The sequence below is a fragment of the Athene cunicularia genome (assembly GCF_003259725.1).
Source record: "Athene cunicularia isolate RWA chromosome 1 unlocalized genomic scaffold, athCun1 chr1_part1, whole genome shotgun sequence".
In the NCBI taxonomy this organism is placed as follows: Eukaryota; Metazoa; Chordata; class Aves; order Strigiformes; family Strigidae; genus Athene; species Athene cunicularia.
Genome location: NW_020799091.1, coordinates 96,370,055 through 96,389,666, shown reverse-complemented (window position 1 = coordinate 96,389,666; position 19,612 = coordinate 96,370,055). Strand labels below are relative to the sequence as shown.

At 41.4% G+C, this 19,612-nt stretch overlaps 1 protein-coding gene across 5 annotated transcripts in view; it reads left to right on the top strand.

Annotated features, from left to right (window-relative positions):
- The window catches only part of KCNJ15 (potassium voltage-gated channel subfamily J member 15), a 36,331-nt gene extending 16,944 nt beyond the window's left edge, over positions 1-19,387 (top strand). For 4 of the 5 annotated variants that reach the window (XM_026858724.1, XM_026858697.1, XM_026858714.1 and 1 more), the window contains one exon: positions 17,238-19,387. In XM_026858724.1, the coding sequence (XP_026714525.1) occupies positions 17,254-18,384 (1,131 nt within the window). In that variant the 5' untranslated portion in view covers positions 17,238-17,253 and the 3' untranslated portion in view covers positions 18,385-19,387. Of the gene's footprint in view, positions 1-16,656; positions 16,878-17,237 lie in introns of those variants that run through there. The other variant, XM_026858706.1, reaches the window with a different exon arrangement.
- Positions 19,388-19,612: the final 225 nt, after the last annotated feature.

Genomic DNA, 19,612 nt, shown 5'->3' with positions numbered 1-19,612 from the left:
GGTCCCCCTAAAGTGTCCCCTTGTTTTCTGTTCAATGTGATCCCATTCAAAGCTGCCTACCCTTACTCCTGGGAACTCCCATGCCAGCTGTCCTCTTCTGAACCCCCTCCAGCCTCTCACCCAAGCAAACAGGCTTCAGTTTCCTGCTGCCTTATCCTGAAATAACGTTTCCTGAAAGTTTCCTTCCTCATATGCTTCAACACCAAACCTATCAACAGTCCCTTCTCTCGACACTAAACAGTCAAACCACAGCTCTGGGTACTGCAGCAATGGATAAAAGGACCGAGGAAAGACAAGTAAATATGTGCTTTCTAACTTTCACAGCATTTGAGCAAGGCTGGGCTTCATTCACACAACAAAGGTGTATCAGCATATGGGAGGAGGTGTTTGAATGATACAGAGCACTTGCAATTCTGATTCCTTTTCTTAGGCAAACGCCAAAACATTCTTGCAACAATGCAAAAGCTTAGGATGAAAAAAAATAAAAACCTTAAAGGCAATATTTTATTTTACTTCTATACTGAGTTTCATTAAGTGGCACACTTGGTGGCCTCCGTGGTATATGGTAGTTGGTCTCTTGACTGCTCCCAGCTTACTGGTTTTAGATTCACAACTTCTCTTTCTCTAAGATTAGGCAGAAAGTCAGATGTTATAAGGGACTTCATTTATAAGTTATAACATAGGGAATGTCAGTTCATGGGTGCTGGCCTTCAATATGTCTGTTACTTGTGAAATGTGCTATGTAAAAAGTGCTGAAAGCTCTTGTCAAGGCACAAAAAAGAGTCAAGGTTGAAATGGCCTGCAATGTCAAATACTTCCACAAGACCAGAGGAGAGTGAACGTAACTCAGGCAGGTGTGGGAAAGCTAACAATGCAAATTTTAATCTATGTATAATGCACAAACAAAAGCTTCAGGTCTGGTTCTCATTCACACTGTGGCCCTTTTATATTGCTATAGGAAATGTGGAGGCCAGAAGGCGTTCTTAAACTGGTGGCATCACACCATAAGCTCCAAGTTCATCTTGTGAGAACAGATTTCAACAAGCAAAATTCATAGAATTATGCCATACTTCAGTTAGCTTTGCAGAGGCCTTAAAGTCTTTTCAACTGTCAGGAATCCTAGTAATATATCTTATTTTTCCTCATATCCTTGCTCTTCTTGAGATAATTATGCCAACACACTTCAGGCTACAAAACTCAGTCCCTTTCCACAGTACAGGTAGCAACATTATCTGTGCTTCATCCCAAGTCTTAAGGAAGTGCCTTGTCCTTGAAGTTCACTCCTACTCTGTTCTGTTGATGAAGTTTAAAGAAGAAAAAAAACCCCAAACCAACAAAACAAACAAAAAGATGTACTGAACCATATATATATATATTTATATATATATATATATATATAAAAAAAACAAAAAAATGTCTAAAATTTAGTGTTGATTTCTTTTCCTGTCAGTGTAAAATGACCAAAGCTGTGACTTCATTATGACCCAGAATAATATTAACCAGTAGTAAATCTCCCTCCCCTTTGTAAGGTCTCAGATGATAGGGAACATAAAATCTTATTTTAAGATGATTTCTTAGTGTTTAAGTGCAGAAATCAAGGAAAACATTTCAGTGGAGCAACCCCAGTGATATATCCTCCTACTGCACCTTGGTGTGGGATTCTGCCTTTGCAGATATGTTTCTGGTTTGTAAGCAGTAAAAATGTAAGAGGGGTATACCAGGCCTTTCAGTACTACCTTACTTCTTTAGATCTTATAAATAATGATTACAAAATATAAGGAAAGCTTTTGTTTCTGATTGCTTTATATGATCTTAAGGAACTTGTTAACCACCCAAGTTGTCACAGAAAGACTGACATTGTCACAGAAGTCAATAACCTTTGTGTTGTCACTGGAAACTTTGATTTAAGCATGTTGCTAATAAGGCATTATATGAACTCAAACATTAACACTGAAATCCACAAAAAAACATGGAAGAAGGACCAGATCCTTATTCCCCAGCCTCAGAAGAAAACAATGGTCAAAGTTTCAGAATTTGATCAATTCCTAAAACTCCAGGTGCTATTAACAGAAATTACTTCTGATCTTTGGCTTTGCTCAGTTTAAGACAATACATGCCACTGAATGGCTCTGGTTTAGTAATTTTCTCTTTTTCAGCTGATTACTAGCTCCATCTTGCTGAATGGCAAGTTAGGTGTGGTAAAAAACGGAGGTAGATTTGAGCTGCACCGTGAAAAGTGGAACCTTCAAAAGAAGCAGTGGTGACAAGGATGTAGGATGCAGGTTGTTCACAGGCAGGTCCAGATGAAGGTGAATAGGTAAGAACATCATTGATGAGGGAGCCTTTAGCAGGACAAGCATAACTCCATACTTGGTAAGGGACGTGGTAGCAGTGTATATATTGATGGCATAGACAAGCAAGCTGATGTTTGGTAGGGAATGTGATAGGCAAGAACCTGTAAAACAGAGCAGACATATCCTATATCTTGCTTTAGATTCTTAGGTAGCTTGCTTTTACAAAATAACATTGTTCATCTGCTTCAGTGCATAATTTGCATTCTTTTACCATAATTAAACTGTATATGTGATGGAAAGAGTATGTCATGTTGTGTAATCTTACTTTGGATTCACACTGTACAGCATCTTCTACAGGATTTAACCTGAAAGGCTTCATCAGCACGAGTCAGAGTGACCTGTATTTATTTGGGATATTCCTACTTAAAATACACACATGTACTACATTATTTATATATGTAAGCCTCATGCTTCTAGGAAGAGTAGGGGTACACTGAAACAGTTGATGTCCATACAAGCAGTAACCTTGGCACCTCTCATAAGCACTGGCCTTGCTGTATGGAAGCAAGGATAAGATGCATCTCAGCTATCTGAAAGTTAAAGATCTGGTCTCAGCTCATCAGGCACTGCAAGGAGATGGGTATCTCCAGGCATTAGAGGAAGAAGAGTCGCACTTACTGTGTAGAGGTGTCCAGCTCTGTCCATTGACTCTGGTGCCTGAGAAGACTACCTCAGAGTAGATTGAAACCTTTTAGAGAACTAATGTGAAAAAAGAGAAAATTTGACCTACAGAATCCAACAATAGGCCTTGCAGTGCATGTACCTTTAGCATGTACTCAGTTTGGTAGACGCCTGGCAGCCAGATCAGAACTACTGTCTCACAGTGAGTTTTCCAGATGTCTGATATTCCTAGTCAAATTTTAAGAAAAGCATAGCTCAAAATTTCTTTCAGATGAAATTCACTGTTAGATAAAGAAGCATTATTCAAGATATCCCAGGTGTGTAGTAGGCAGAGGTATCCTAGAAAAGGAGCGTCTCCAAGAAAATGAATCACTTGTTGTCAATGCTGATGCTGAACATAGCCTATAACCAGAGCAAGTTATTTCTCACCATGCTGTAGTTCCTCAACATGCTTTGCAGTCAGATGAACAAACAAGAGGAAAACTTTAGATCTGCTCTAAATGATTTCAGATCTAACAGCAAGTGAGGCACGATGCAAGACAAAGAAGGAACCTACTAGATGAACAATGAGCAGATGTTTGTTGAAGTTGTAATATGTCTTAAAACAGGTGTATTTTCAGGATTTGGTTGGAAGCTGGTGAAGGGGGAATTTCATGTATGTCAAATGGGAAACTATTGTGGAACAGCGTAAGAGAAGTCTAAAACATGAAGGGAGCTAAAAATCACAATGTGTAGGCATTGATGAGTAAGAGGAATGAAATGCCAATAAAGATCAAAAGAAAGCAGAGCTATGGGGGCCAGGGCAGTAGCTGTGGAAATATTGGGCTGTGAGCCTTATGGTATGAAGTAATGAAAGAGATGTTTGCATTAATGAAGGAGAAAATAATGGTCAGAATGGAAGAAAGGAAGTAAGATTTTTTTACACTAGAAGTTTGAGTGATTTGGTCATGGGACTGATGAGAAGGACTGTGAACAAGAGGCAAATCTTGAAATGGTTAATTAATAAACTGAAATTCTGGACTTGAAGAAAAGATTAATTTTGGCGATACTGTGGCACCAGGCTGCCTACAGACAAGAAGTCTGAACCATACAGCAAGTGGAGCAGAGGAAGTGGTTTCAGAAAGGACATGTCCTTTTGGGAAAGACTAGATTTGACAATGTGTCATCAGAAGAGTGAGTGAAGGAGTTTTCTGCATTGCCATTGAGCTGTCATCTGACTGGTAGAGTCACAGTTTCTGGGATTTTCAGCAATGGCACTATCTTAACCACATTTGAAATATGCTGCTGCAGTTTGATATATTCATAGTCCTGCTTAGCTACTTTTTGCAACCACTTAACATTTAGCAATTTTTACAAAATATGAGTTCTGTTCAATAGCACTAACATATAAACAGCAGTAAAATAACATACAAGCATCTACTAGGTCCACTTACACATTTCCCATCAAGTATATTTTTCAATGAAAATGGAAGCTTTAATTAAAAATTACAGGAAAAGCACAGAGGGTTAGAGATCAAAAAGTTTGATTTTTTTTTTCCCCCCCCCCACTGAAAGAATGATCTATTGTGGGAGATGTAGCTGATTTCTTCATACCCCAGTAATTCTTTATGCCTGGACTCCTCAGCCAGACTATATTTCTGTTGATGTATCAAGCCTTATAACAAGGCGACAGAAAATAATTGGGGAATGGTGGTATTTTTTGTTCTCATAAATCAGGCTGCTTGGAAAACATCAAAGTGACTTCTGAAATTCATGGCATCTGTAAAACTTACAAAAAACAAGGTAGAAGTTGCTGAATATTGTAGAATTTTAAAAATAAGTTTGTGGTATTCTGAATGTAGTCGGAAACTATTCTCAGCAGAACATGAACAATGTTCTATTCAGTCTAATTACTTCAGTGATCAAAGCTAGACCTTCCCAAGTTCCCAACTGTAAAAGATTGCGGAGCTTTTGAGATGACATGGGATCATAAAGGAGCAGTCATAAAGATAAGGTAAGTGTAAATAAACAAGCAAAATAATCTCCTTTGAGTATAAGGAAATGTAGCAACTTTGAAAAACAGCATGAGCTTTTTTTCTTGTTTGGGCACATTATCACTGCTTTTTTTCAGCCTGTTCTAGCATAGCACCACAAAGCTTTTATGGAGGTTCCCAAGAAACTATAGGACAGAGAAAAATGACTAGTGAACACACAGTTACATCCCCAGATCCCAATAATGGGGACAGGCATTGCTTCTGCTGTGTTCTCCTAGAGGGACAGTAGTTCATTGCACAAGATTCACTTGTCACTGAACCAGATGGGAAACTCATGTGGTCTTTAGAGTTACAGTAGGCTGAGATTTTTCAGCCAAAAGTCATATGCGCTGAAAATGCAGATTTAGGTCAGATGAAAGATATAATGAATTCATATGAACAAGATAGAGCAGCTTAGACTGAAAAAGTCTGAAAACAATTTTGAAAGGTAAAGCATTTCATTTTGACTTTGTGGAAGCAAGATGTTGAGATCTATCATTTCAAGCAGTGTTTTGTTCCTCACTTGATTTAAATTAGACACACACAACACATATCTATACAAATGTCAAAGCAAAATGAAAGGTTTAGTTTTGCTTTGAACAGTGTCTTCTGTCCAGAATGACTTTTTTTTTTTTTTATTTTGCCAGAAATGTTGAAACTTTTTTTTTTCATTTTTTGTTTGTTTTGATATTTTTGGTTTGGCGAGAAAATCAAAAAACATTGATGTGCACCAGTACACTCATGCTATTTCCTCCCTTTCAGAAGCCACAGTCTCTGAGCAGACTGAGGGGTCTGTGTCATGGAAATTGGCAGGTATTGAGTAATTTGGGAAAGCAATGAGGAAAACAAATATTCTTTTCCCTCTGATTCCTTGGAAGTTTATCTGGAAGACATACAATCCTGGGCTGTGTAACCTCCTAGACAAGAAACTCAGGAAACATCTTTGTCTTTAAAAAAGCCTATAATTTTTATTCCAATTTTTGCAACATAAGAGTGACAATATGGTTCTGTACAATGATAACATTTTTCTGATGGAAAAGAGAAATAATTAACATAGCATATTTTCATTTCCATCCCCTCACAATGAAAGGATACAAAACAGCCCACATATTTAAATCCATGGGCTAACTTCAGCTTAACTTGGCAGATGAACAGAGGCTTCATGAATTACGTTCCAACAAGCTTTGTGAAACTAGGTGGTTCTGTAACTCAGAGAGACTTTATTAATGCCTTCACTGAGAAGAGGAAATCAAGGGGGATGAGCCTTAACCAGACACCAGAGAATCCCCACGGAGGAGAGTGCTATAGAAAAGGCTTTGCATGGAGCTTGCATGTTGTTACAGCCCTGGAGTTCCCACTGGAGATGCAGTAGCAGGAGGGAACGGAGCTTTGCTGGCTGGCATATGGCATGGCAACTCCTGCCACCCCATGAGCTGCAACGGCAGCCCTTGCAGGAGGGAAGGTGTGGGAAGGGGTGGAAAGGTGGAAGGCAGTCCTGCAGCCTTACCCCTGCCAGGCTGCTGCAGGTGACAAGACAAGCCCTTTGCTCTCAGTCCAGCACCTTTTACCAAGATGATTATGGCTTGAAATACCCTACTAAAGGGAGCATAGAATGACACAGCTGAAAACTGTAATTTCCATTTAAAACTGTCCAACATTTCTCACCATTAAGCTTTGATTTTTTTTTTTTTTCATCCCTCTCATAAAATATCTGTGCATTCAAGAGTGTTACTAAAGTACTTCATATAAACAGAAAGGAAACACATACCAGACAGCAGATTATGCTAGTTTTATTCTATGATTATTAAATTTTAAATCTTCTTAGCACTCCTCAAATACAGCTGAGTCCCAAGCAAGCAGTGGGGTTTGAACCCCATGCCCCTCCACCTGTGGACAGAAACAGATTATTCCCATGAACGATGCTGGAACTCTCTCCTGTTTCTGCTCCGAAATAACAGGTATATCTAAACTCCTCTGGAGGGCTTTCCTCCCTCTCCTCTACATGCTTTCCTCCTCCTCCCCCCAAAATGTGCAGAAGTGGAAAAAATGGCATTTTTCCATTCACTGCAGGGAGAGTATGAAAGCTTGGCACACAAGTAAGCTATGTACTGGAATTTGGGTGGGTCTAGGAAAAAGCACAGACTTCAGTGGAAAACATATATGGGTGTGTGTGTATGTGTGAGAAAAAGCCTTTTAAACCTTAAATTAACCACATCCATGGATTGGTCGGGGAAAAAAAAAAAGAGAAACCTACCCTGAAATAAAACTCTTGGGCAGTATTGAGAATAAGTAACCCTACACCAATATGAGTGTCGCTGATATTTTTAATTTGATCACTTCAAAGAGGCAGGTGAAAGGTCCCTGTTTATATCCCAGTGCAGCATTTTAAAGGTTTATAGGACCCCTGTGACCATTTCTGTCCCCGCAGGGAGCTATGGCTGCCTTCTGTGAGGCCAGTGAGGAGGCAGTGCTTGGCTGGGAGCAGAGGCAGAGCCAGGATGGGATGGGGCCAGGGATGGAGATGGGGATGGGGACAGTATGCATGAGCCCCAGGGTGACAGCAGTGGCCTCCTGGGGACTGTGTTGTGACTGTTTGGGCAGTGCTTTGGCAAAGATCAAGGGGTGACTTGACTGGGAGAGGAATTTGCTCTGAGACCATAGGCATAGGTTGTGGTTCCTGGTCATTGCAGATATGTCCGAGACTTGCCGTTTGGGAAAATTATTTTGTGTCAAGATCTAGAGACTTTATTAAGGGCAATAATGGCACAAAGGGAAATGTACGTAAAAAAAGAAGCAGATTCACAACTGACTCTAGACACACAAAAATCTCCCACATTGATACTCTACATTTGCAACTGCTTGAGCTTTGCAGAATAGGCAATTCATCATTTATAAAAACACACATACACTGAAGTAATATTTTAAATAGTAAAACTGAACCTGTGATTTCTATGTAAGTGCATATATATACATATATATATGCTTGCCTGTGAAATATATGTCCTGATTTTATTGGACACTATTGCATTTTCTTTCCAGCATTTAAAAGTTTTAACGTTTTGTTTTTATTAAGTAGCTACCAAATATTTGTTTGAGATCAAGTAGGTCTTGCTCTCTGTTTATCAGACTTGGACAATCAAGGGAAATGGTGCAATTTGAAATCTTTGTAGTGCAGAGAAAATGGAGTAGGAATGAACATTTTTGAAGCTGCTGTGTCCCTCAAAGAGAATACTGGCCACACTTTGTAATTCACAATAAAGTAATCCATTATCAGAAAATAAGTAAGTAGTATCACCTGTGCTTTGCCTCAGAGAGAAAGACATCCAATTTAAGAATCATTTGGTTTGGGTGAGGGAAGTGGATACTTCATCTCAGAGGCTGCATTTTGCTAGCATGAAATAAGAGTCACTTTTTGAAAATATTTTCCACAGTATGAACTTGTTCACACAGGTAGGGCAATTCTTCATAACCAAATAACTTCCTGAGAAAATCAGCTTGTAACAAGTTTTAAGATGAAACCATGACAAACCTATCCTTCTTTCTTGGAAATGTGCTTTGTAGTATTGCAAAAATCAGAAGGCCAGATTCAGGGATATGTCCTAGCCATGCAGAGAAGTCACAGATTTGGCTTAATTAGCACGTTACTTTGCATTTACTGTTACTCTGCCTAGATGAAGCAGCATAAAGCAGCTATACCACACAGGTAAGAGAGACCCAGAAACTGTCCCAGAGAAGTTTTACTACTGTAACAGAATCCACATTCCTGCTGGGTCAAGGTGTGCTATTTCCCCAGTTAGATTTGATTCTGTCTACATTAGGTACCAGATGAACAAAAGGTTACCGGTATACAGACCTTGAAATAAAATGTTCTTTACCTCTGCCAGTTTCCTTGCTTTTTGCAGCCCTATGATTATTTTCAATACTACTGAGGTTTTTACATATGTAAAAGGCACCGAAATATTTTTTTAGTGGAAAATTCTTTTCATAGACTAGTATTCCAGTTTTGAGATTTAGTGACTGCATAGAGATGGAAAATTATAGACGTGTTTATTTGGCCAGTGTTTGTGAATGTGTACATACAGTGGGATATTTGTGGGGTACTAAGGTCATTCCTCCACCAGCATAATGTCTCATGGTATGGGCTAGAGGAGTGCTTTGATTTGCAGGAAATGCAGCTTTTGTATGGAGAGAGCACATTAAAAAATCTGCCACAGCAGAAGCCTGACACCCTTCAGGGAGCCTCACCTCATGGCCACACCTACACTGAGCTATGAGAGCACTGGTGTGCAATGACTAATTAAGAAACAAAGCCCAACTTGACTGGGATACAGTGCATATATCACACGATGAACTGGCATCATAAATGATAATTAAAAAGAGAGCTGCTGAGCCACTGGATGTATTCATATTGTACATCTGGCATACAGGTAGGAGCTGAAGGCACTGCTCCTCCGAGTGAGACAAGGCTGGTGCTGGGTCTTGGTGTCCAATGCTGGGTTTGAGGCTCAGGGTATCTGTACTCCAAGAAAGGAAAAAGAGGCACAAACCTCTCTAAAAGATTTGAAATATCCCACTGCTGCCTGATAAATATCTTTCATGTACCAACTGTGGTAGCTAAGAAACAGGGAGAAGAAGTGGCCCTGGGGAAGGCAGACTGCAGATGTTTTAGCCAGCTTTCATGAACTATCAGCAAAGCGCTAACTTTTCTCCCTGCCTCTTGCATAACCATGACTAGGCGCATTACTGTTCATTTTCAGCCACCTGCTGACAATTTAAGTTAAAAATCTAGAGTAAATGTCTGGTTTTGGTTTTGTTTGCTTATTTGTTTTTAAATGAAAGCAGATTTTTATTAGACCAAGAAATGAATTCAGACAAAAAAAACCCGAACAAACAAGAAAGGAAAGCAGACAAACTTTCTGTCCCACTAACCCTTCTTCGGGTCTGAAACAAAATCAGCAAATTTCAAACCAACTGTGGATTAGCAAGTCAGTTACTCTCAGTTTAACTTTATTATTACTATTACTGAGTGGTAGAGTAGGCATCTGCCAGCTTGCGAAGTGATGGGTGAATACTGTGGAGGTTAAAAACAAGGTGCTGTCCCTTACCTGCTGTGAAAGAAGGAAAAACAAGAACACAGCCAACCTACAGTGAGCAGGGAATGACAGTCCCAGCAAACAGACAGCAGCCCATTTCGGTACATTTGTGCTCCATGGTGACCTGGGAAGGGGCTCCCTTCCCTGTGAACTTTGCTGGACTTAACAACCCGAGCAGCAGATGGGTTCAGACTCATTATCTTCTATATTGTTATAAAACCCACCATCATGTGGCTAAAATACTAGAAGGAAACACAGTTGTCCCCTGGTTGTGTACAGAAACATGAAACTCCCTTGGCACATGAGCTCATGGGGTCAGATTATAGCCAGGTGATTTATACCAGGCAGTATATAAGTAAGCATAAAGAGAAATAAAATAGGCCTCTGGGAAAACAGCTCAGTGACCTTGAGCCCCAGCCCTGAAATCAGAGAAAAGAGCAGCGCAGCCAGTGCTCCTCTGGGAGCTGTGCTCCAGCAAGGTGGCCTGTCCTCACGCCAGGATGGAGAAGGCGGTGGGAGCTGTGTGAAAGCACATTCTCTCAGCAGCCAGAGCCGCTGGCTGGCAAAGGGCCCGTTCCCAAAAAGGGAATTAAGTACTTAAGTAGGACTTAGGTAGGCTTTAGTTGACTAAGTGAAAAACTATTTTGCAGAAAATCCCTGCCCAGCTTCTGTTTTGTGCTGGAAGTGCTCCACACGTACAGGTGTCTCCATTTCTGCACCTCATTTTGCTGGATGCCCAACAGTCTCCATCTGGGCATGCCACAAAGCACCTCTATAAGATACCAAATGGATTAGTTTAGCTCATGTCTAAGCAAGAAGGGCCAGAAATGAGGTACTCTGTGGGAAAGAGGAGAGCAGCGGCATACTAAGCAAAATGGGGGAAAATAGGATAATGAGAGATATCCTCATGGAAAAGAGAAATACCTAAGGGAGAAGGGAGGACAGAATGTGGCTACTAAAAGCCCCCAAAGGCATCCTAGAAGTGAAGAATGAAGAAATAGTGGCAGTGCCTGCAGAACAGGACAACATTAGGTATTAAGCTCTCTGAAGGTCTGGTCCTGGCCTTAGTATTGACACCTTACCTTGATTGGGATAGGACAAGACTCCTGTCCTCCCTGAGCTCCGTTCCTTCTCTGTAGTGTTATTGAGATGTTTGCCTGTGCCAGAGGCCTACTGTGAGGGATCACTAATGTTCCCACATCAGGTCAAAGATGTAAATGAAAGTGGAAGTACAGGGTGTGAGTTTGATAAGCATAATGCAACAATAATGTCCCTTTCAGCCTTGCAGAATAATTCTGGCACCCAGCTCCCCAGAAACAGAAAGGACAGGCTCTCTAGAGTTTGTTTAGACTTGCCTGTGTAGAAAGAGCCAGATGAGGTTTGCACAGCAAGAACGAGGAAAGGTTAGAGGGTGGGAAAAGCATCACAGCAGAGGCAGTTTTTAAATGCTTAAACTGTGCTAGTGGAGTGTTTGAAACGGAAAAGATTTTGAAGCCACAATATGCCAGCAAGGGAGACATTCAGAAGTATTGAATGTTGCACTGCTGAAGAAAACCATTTGTAAAAATAAAAAAAAAGCAGAACAGGTTTCTGGGGAACCTTTCTCTCTTTTCCAGCGGCATTATATAAACCAAATTACCAAACACAAAAAGGAGAGTTTCAGAAACTGATCAGTTCTGAAAGAAGACTTTGGTGTACATGAAGGTTCCTGGACTGAAGGCTCTGTTCATCTGCAAAGCCCAGGGCAGAGGCTGGAGGGCAGATTTTTGGAAGGACTGATGGCTCACTTGCAGTGTGTTAGCTGTTCAGACACTAGTGGTATGTGCTTTTTTCTCCGCTTGGAGGCCTGATCACTGCCTGCCTGAAATCACTGAGAGCTTCTCCATTAACCTCAATAAGCTTTGAGTCATCTCTTGCTTTCTCTCTGCCTGCTTGGTTGTTTTCCTATTTGCTTACATCACTGTAGTTTCCAAGGCTCATCTACATAAATCAATAGTTGTTGCAAAGCCTTACATCCCGCCCTTGAAAAGAACAAGATTCCTGTAAAAATCTCCCTCAGAAACAATGTACCATGAGACTTCTCCAGCTTTAACTCACCTTCCATGGCCAGATGTCAGGCAGGCAGCCTAGGAGAGATGAAGATGGATTTGGATATTCACTTTCTGAACATTGGTCTGTAAATGGTTGTTGCCCTGGCCCTGCCGTGGATGTTGAAAAACATGCCTCAAGCTCCCCCACCATGCCACTCACCCCCACCTCTGATGCAGTCAGCTCTGCAACCCCTGACACTACCCTGCCTGCAGGCTCGGCTGCGACTCTGCTTTCTTCTGTTCCTGGGTGCCCAAGCCTGGGGACAGCCACCATCCACAGGGCTGCCCTGTGCTGACAGGTGGCTCTGCGGAAGGATGGAGAGCTAAAGGCAGAGCTTTGGGAACCGATTTTGACTTGAGGGGTGTATTTAACGGTTCTCTTGGCTCAGTCCTTTTGTGAAAGAAAATAAAAAGGCATTAATTTAGTTTTTAAAGGCAGCACCTTTCACAATATGACTGACTGCCAGCCTGCCTATCACCACTCTCAACACTGATCAGTCCTAGCACTGAGGGACAATTATGAAGTCCAGAGCAGCAGTATCTGGCTGTATGACTGCATGCTGCAGCTGGTGGTGGAGGTGGAGCATCCTTTTGCAACCGTTGCTTCCCTCCCTCTACCTCTGCTCTCTCCTTTCGTATTCCATAACTCAGCTACAGAGGAGGATTTTGCTGGTTGACAATTGCGCAGCATAACCTGGTTCATAGCCCAAAGGGAGGAGGGTGTTCATGCTAGGCAGAGCACTGAGAATTCAGGAGGGGCTTTTATAACCTACTGAACCACATAAGACCTAGGAAAGATCTAAAGATTATGTAGTTTTTTCAATGTTTTCTTTCCTCACCCCTGCTTTTTTTTAATGCCAAGCCTGCTAATGGTTTATGCTGGTTGAAAAAACAGTTCAAGTTTTGCCCCTGTATCAGAGTGGCAATGAAGCGTGCGTGAGGGTTTGCTCAAGTGGCAAAGCTTATCTGATTTGAGAAAAACCAAACAGCTGAGGCCATTCGAAAAGTCATGCTCCTGTACACTTTTAATCAGTTGTGTCTGCCAAAAGAGATCTTGCACAAGCAAATCTGGCTTCATGCAACAGGAACATTTTTGCGTGTATGCAAGCTGGCTTTGACTTCTTGATAATGTGGTCTCTGGAAGCAGTGTTAATGTGCTTGTTATATCCCTGGCTGCTGGAATTACCTTAATATCAAGGTATTCATGGTTGGTGGTTTGGTACGTAGCTCTACGTTTTATTGACTTTGTCTGCACTAAACTTCCTTACCAGCATGTGTGCTGATGGGGAGTTTCCTTTGGTTGTTCCAAAGGGCTGGTGAGGAAAGGAGATAATTCACAGGACAGCAGAGCCCTAGACAAGTCTGAGACAGTTTTATTTTCTTCCTCCTTGAAGTATCTGTTTCCTTAACTCTACTTCAGTTCATTATTATTTGCAGCTACAGATTCAATAGGGTTTTTTTACAGTAACAAAAAATACTTTATCAGTTAGCTAATGGACAGTAGATGTTCTTTTAATTTAAAAATGTATACTACTATTTTGATTCAGGCTTGTTTGCTTATATTAACTTACTGTGTTAGACATGCTTTCTGATTTAGAGTGAAAGGAGTAGAAACCAAACAAACCAAAATATTTTGGCAGAGGTCCTGGGAATGGTTGTCAGGGTGTAGTGTATCTGAGGTGCCTGTGTCAGGTATAAGATGGGAAATAGTAATGCAGGTATTATATATAACATGGGGTTTATACATATGGACATCCATGAATCATTTATTGTGGGATATCGTACTGGTCACTTCACTCAGGAAGCAGTGGGGAAGTGGATAACAGGGGAAAACCCTTGTCTGAAGCCCGATTTTGTTCCGCTGTTGGTTTCATCAGAGTTTCTTTCCCCAGATGACTGCTGCTGGCTGCTGCCAGTGATAAGGGAGGGGAGCAGAGGCAGTGCTGCTCCAAGACGGCGTGACAGATCCTCTCTTCCCGTATCAGTGTGTCAGAGAAAAAGGGAAGTATTTCTGCAGGGAAAGGAAACCAAGATTAATTTCCCTGGGGAGGAAAAAAGCACTAGAGGAATTCAGGATCACAGGAAAAAGTGATGTAAGAGAAAAAAATAGGAAGCAAATCAACACAAAAAATACCCTACCACCAAAAAAAGCACCAGAAATTGGCTGGGATCCATTTCAGGAAATCACTGTAAAGCTGAGTAACTTTGTCACATACAGAAATAAAAATCAAGGGAGGACACAAAAGATGACAGGGGAGCTCTGATACAGCCTCTTTCATCTATGGCAGACTCCAAAACTAACAGCTCTGCCATGCTGACCTCACATGTGCAAGATCAACTCTACACATGGGGACAGTAGAAAGGCACAGTGAGAAACGGCTTTGGTTGTGAGTTGAAACACAGTCTGGAGCGTGCCAGACATTGCCAAGGGCAGCAGCACAGCTTTACTTTTCAGATTAAGCCTGAAATGGCAAATTTTGCAGCTGTCCATCTGTTGGTGTAGCCCAGGGAAGACATTGTGCCTTGGAACTGCCTCCCTGTCTCCCATCTGGTGGGGATAACTCTTCTGCTATGGCATTTTAGTACGTCTGATGTTACATGTCCTCCACTGGGTCTGGAAATGTGGCAGGCTGCAGTCTCAGGATTTTCTCCATTCAGGGCTCCTGCACAGGGAACAATGTATTTCAGGGCAGAGCAGAGGCAGGGCAAGAACTCTTACCAGGCCCTTGTGCAGGTTGAACCTGTGGACCCAGCTGGTGCTGCAGGTGAATGGTGTGGTGTGTGCATACCAAGCTGGGTATATGAAGGCAGTATCAGAGCCACAGTGTATGTGGGGCAGAGCTGCTGTGCACAGCGTGCCCAGTGTATCCCAACCATGCCAGATTTATTACACATAGGCCCACTATTTGTGCACAAGACAGGCAAGTCTGCTCTTTGCCAAGCCTACAAGCCCCGTCCCTGCCCCACCAGCTTAAGCTCACCAGCTGGAGCACTGAGGAGGGAAGGTGGAGACTTGGCTGTCTCCATCCTTGTGGCCTCCGGAGAAGGAGGAGCTGCTCCCAGGAGTAGGCATCCAGGTAGGCTGTGCAGGGGGATGGGATGGGGATATGTCCCTGGAACTGGATTGGAGAGGCCAGCTATCTCTTTGCCTAGCAATTTGTAGCAGTGAAATCTGTTCTGACAATGTAATGCTTGTGCCTGGAAGCAATGGCTATGGAGAAGGAAGATGTGTACATATCTGGGGACGGATTTTTGCACATATTTTATATCCATGACTTATCCAGTGTGAGGCTTGGTGTGGGGAATGGAGGCTTTTCACTAAGCAGTATGCATTTTCCTAAAAGGTTTCACATTAGAGGTTGCATATATTTACCACGCACTGACAGCAGTGCTTGATTTTGAGTTTGTCTAAAGAGCAGTTGCATGTACACTCCTTCCCACCCTTACCCCTCCTACGCCCCCCCATTTCCTCCCGTTGTTCTTTTTCAGATCACTTGAAGGTTTTTTCCTGTTTATTATCCGGACATGCTGCGCACTGTGTTGATTTGACTGTCACATAAGGAATCTCCTACTGAGATCATTGATGCATTCCTTTCTTTTATATATATATATATATATATATGGCAATGGCTCCTAAGCTATGGAAGAGAAATGTTGGTGATTTAACCAAAATTGGAATGACCTACAGGTGTTAATGTGAGTTAAGTTTAATTACCCTTTCCCAGAAAACCTGCAACAGTGTGATGAGTATGGCCATAAACAAAAATTCTCCTTGATTGACATAACAGGAAAGGTACTTCAGTGAGCAATTATGCTGATGTCCTGGACTGGCACATGTGTGTACCACAAATGTACTTCCTGCAAAATTCTTTTAAGTAGCTATAAGGAAGACGTTCTTTTTTTTTTTTTTTTTTTTTTTTCTTCAGTGGTTCACGAAAACGAATCCCTTACTTAAGGCTCTTTTTGAGGAAAACAATGGAACAAAACAATGCTTTTTGTATGACCTGCCAAAGCACAAAGGATGCATGGGTTGTTTTTTTTCTTTGTTGTTTTTATCAGCAGGAAGTTTTGTTGTTGGAAACGACTATAACATGCACTGTCCTTGCTCTACGTAATCACTGTCTGGTCCTGCAAGCCTCATCAAACTGGCACAGGCACCATTCTGCTTCACTCTGTGGGCTTTGTTCAGTCCTGAGTGTCCGCACACTTACTCTCCATCCGGACTGATGCACAGTAAACAAACTTCAGGAGTCGGGTGGTCCAATGATTGCTGGGTTCGCGCAGGTCAGGGCCCACGGCTAGAATGCTGACTTTGTGAATTGCTTCCTTTTTTTTTTTTCCTTAGCCAGCTTAAAATCATAGTGCTGTACAGTGCAAACAGCTTCGAAGTGTTTTCAGGTGTAAATATTCCTTTCCAAAACTCGACTTTGATGTGTTCAGGTCTGCTTTGTTTCCCTCTAGGTTAGTTGTAGGTTTGTAACAAAGAGCCAGATCCGATTGAGTAAATCACTTGTGGAAGTTAATTGTTCACAGTGAAAGCTGGTCTGGCTCATTTTGCCTCTGTCGCAGGAAGAGACAGAGGTGGTGTGCTGGATCTGCGTTCTAAACCAAGCATTGACGCGACTTTAATTTTGATCAGATGTCTCTCTTCAGGGCATTAAAGAAAACCTGCTCAGTAATCAAAAAGAGCCTCTTCTCTAGAGAAACGTAAGAAAAAAATTTAATGCATTTTACAGAAATAAAGTACTAATATAAAATTTCAGTTTTGTCAAATTTCTTTTGCAGGCTATCATAAAGATACCTACTTCTCCATATTTGGTGGCCACCAGAATCAAAGAATGATTTTTTAATTTTTTCTTTTTTTTTTTAAACTGGGAAAAAGTATACCAAATTATTTGTAATGTCAAATTGTATGATGATAACTTTATATTCCAACTGTCTTTATTCACTGCTGTTGTGTTTAGATTATGTTTGTGCCTTCTCTCCATCAACATTTTCAAGTGCTTTCAGAATCAGTTATAGGCTTTGATTTCATGAAGTAACAATCTTCTTTTATTCTCTCCTTAGGACTGAAGCAGTGAGAATGGAAACCACAAAGATTAATATGTCCCGCATCCCGCTGGTTAATGGAGGCATCGACACTGCCATGCTCAAGGCACACAAACCCCGTGTGATGTCCAAAAGCGGTCACAGCAACGTGCGCATAGACAAAGTTGATGGCATTTACCTACTCTACCTTCAGGATTTGTGGACTACAGTTATAGACATGAAGTGGAGGTACAAACTCACCTTATTTGCTGCTACTTTTGTTATGACCTGGTTCCTCTTTGGAGTTATCTACTATGCCATTGCATTCCTTCATGGTGATTTAGAAATAAACAAATTCACCCCAAAGCGTGAGCCGTGTGTCAAGAATGTAGACTCTCTGACTGGGGCATTCCTCTTCTCCCTGGAGTCGCAGACGACCATTGGCTATGGATTTCGTTTCATTACAGAGGAGTGTCCTCATGCCATTTTCTTACTTGTGGCCCAGCTGGTCATCACCACCTTGATTGAAATCTTCATCACAGGGACCTTTCTGGCTAAAATTGCAAGACCTAAAAAACGGGCTGAGACTATTAAATTCAGCCACTGTGCTGTCATTACCAAGCACAATGGAGAACTTTGCCTGGTGATCAGAGTAGCAAATATGAGGAAGAGCCTTCTGATACAGTGTCAGCTGTCTGGGAAGCTTCTTCAGACATATGAAACCAAAGAAGGGGAACGGATCCTGCTGAATCAAGCCAGTGTCAAGTTCAATGTTGACTCATCTTCAGAGAGTCCATTTCTCATTTTGCCTTTAACCTTCTACCATATTTTGGATGAAAGCAGCCCTTTGAGAGATCTGACACCTCAGAATCTCAAGGAAAAGGACTTTGAGCTTGTGGTGCTTCTGAACGCCACGGTGGAGTCTACCAGCGCTGTCTGCCAAAGCAGGACTTCCTACATCCCTGAGGAGATTCACTGGGGCTATGAGTTTGTGCCTGTGGTTTCTCTCTCTCCAAATGGAAAGTACGTTGCAGATTTCAGTCAGTTTGAGAAGATTAGGAGAAGCACAGATTCCACTTTTTATAGTATGGACTCTGAAAAACAAAAACTAGAGGAGAAATACAGGCAGGAGGATCAAAGAGAGAGGGAACTGAGAACGATGTTATTACAGCAGAGCAATGTTTGATTGAATGGACAAACTATCCTGATTAATCCTTTTTGCAAACTCAAAAAACATGCTCTCTGTGATGTATGTCTTCTATGAAACCAGCAGTGAAGTCGTTTTCAGCAAAAAGCTTTGGTGTATAGTAAACCTGTTCCTTTGGCTGAGCTGTTAATCAAGTATTTTGTAATTAGGCAGGATTTCTTTGTTCATGATCTTGACTTAGCAAAGTTGGATTTGTATTAAGTCTCTGCCTTATACCACCACTAAAAGCAGACACACCACTTTCCGTTTGGAAAGTGAAACTGGATACACTGTGCTGATTCCTTCAAATATTTAATTGACATGGTTTTACTGTGAACATGTATTCGCAGAGACAGAACACAGTACTGCTAGAAGAACATATTCTCCTTTAAATGCATATATTTATAATGTATATTCTTGTACCAGGTATTTCCTTCACAGAGATTCCTGGCACTTAAAGTAAGTTGATTGGAGAGACAAATGGTTGGGTGTGGGAGAGCCTGCAGGAAGGTGATAAACTCTTTCTTAAATCTTGAAGGAGGGTGACAGAGTAGTCGTGCTGGGTGGTGAGGAAGGGAGCTCGCTCTCTGTGTCTGCTACTCAGAGCTTGTTTTGTGATCACTCACTTTTTTAACCTTGTTAACGCCTGATTTATATATCATAGTAAAAAGGGGAGATGAGGGCAACATACAAAGAATCATAACAGTAATTGACTAAGTTAAAGCTGGCTTTGAGACACCTTTTTTTTTTTTTATCGAATGTAAATAGTTTGTAATAGCAGCATAACAGTACATTTCTACAGATTGCTTGCTTTGCTATGGACCATATTTAATTTTGGTTAAAAGAAAGCTGTATAATGTCTGTAGACAATATTTACTTTTTCTGGCAACCGTTAAGGACAAGCATTCCTTTCATCCATTTCATTTTTGTTCTATTAAAACCATTCCATTAATAAAGGAATTTCATTTGAGCAGCTCCTGATCTCTTTGTGGCACGGGGAGAGGGTGTGGTACCTCAGAGATGTTGAAAGAGCTGAGTGCTTGGCATAAGCAGTTGCATCCAACCCAGGGACTCAACAGGTCACTAAAGTGGTCAGATTACAGGATGCAAACCAGGTAGCAGTGGTGTACATGTAGCATGCCTATTATATGTAGTTCAGCTTTTTTTATGGGACTTAGAAATTATTTCTGACTCATATCACTTTGGTAGCTTTCTGAGTTCTAGAGAT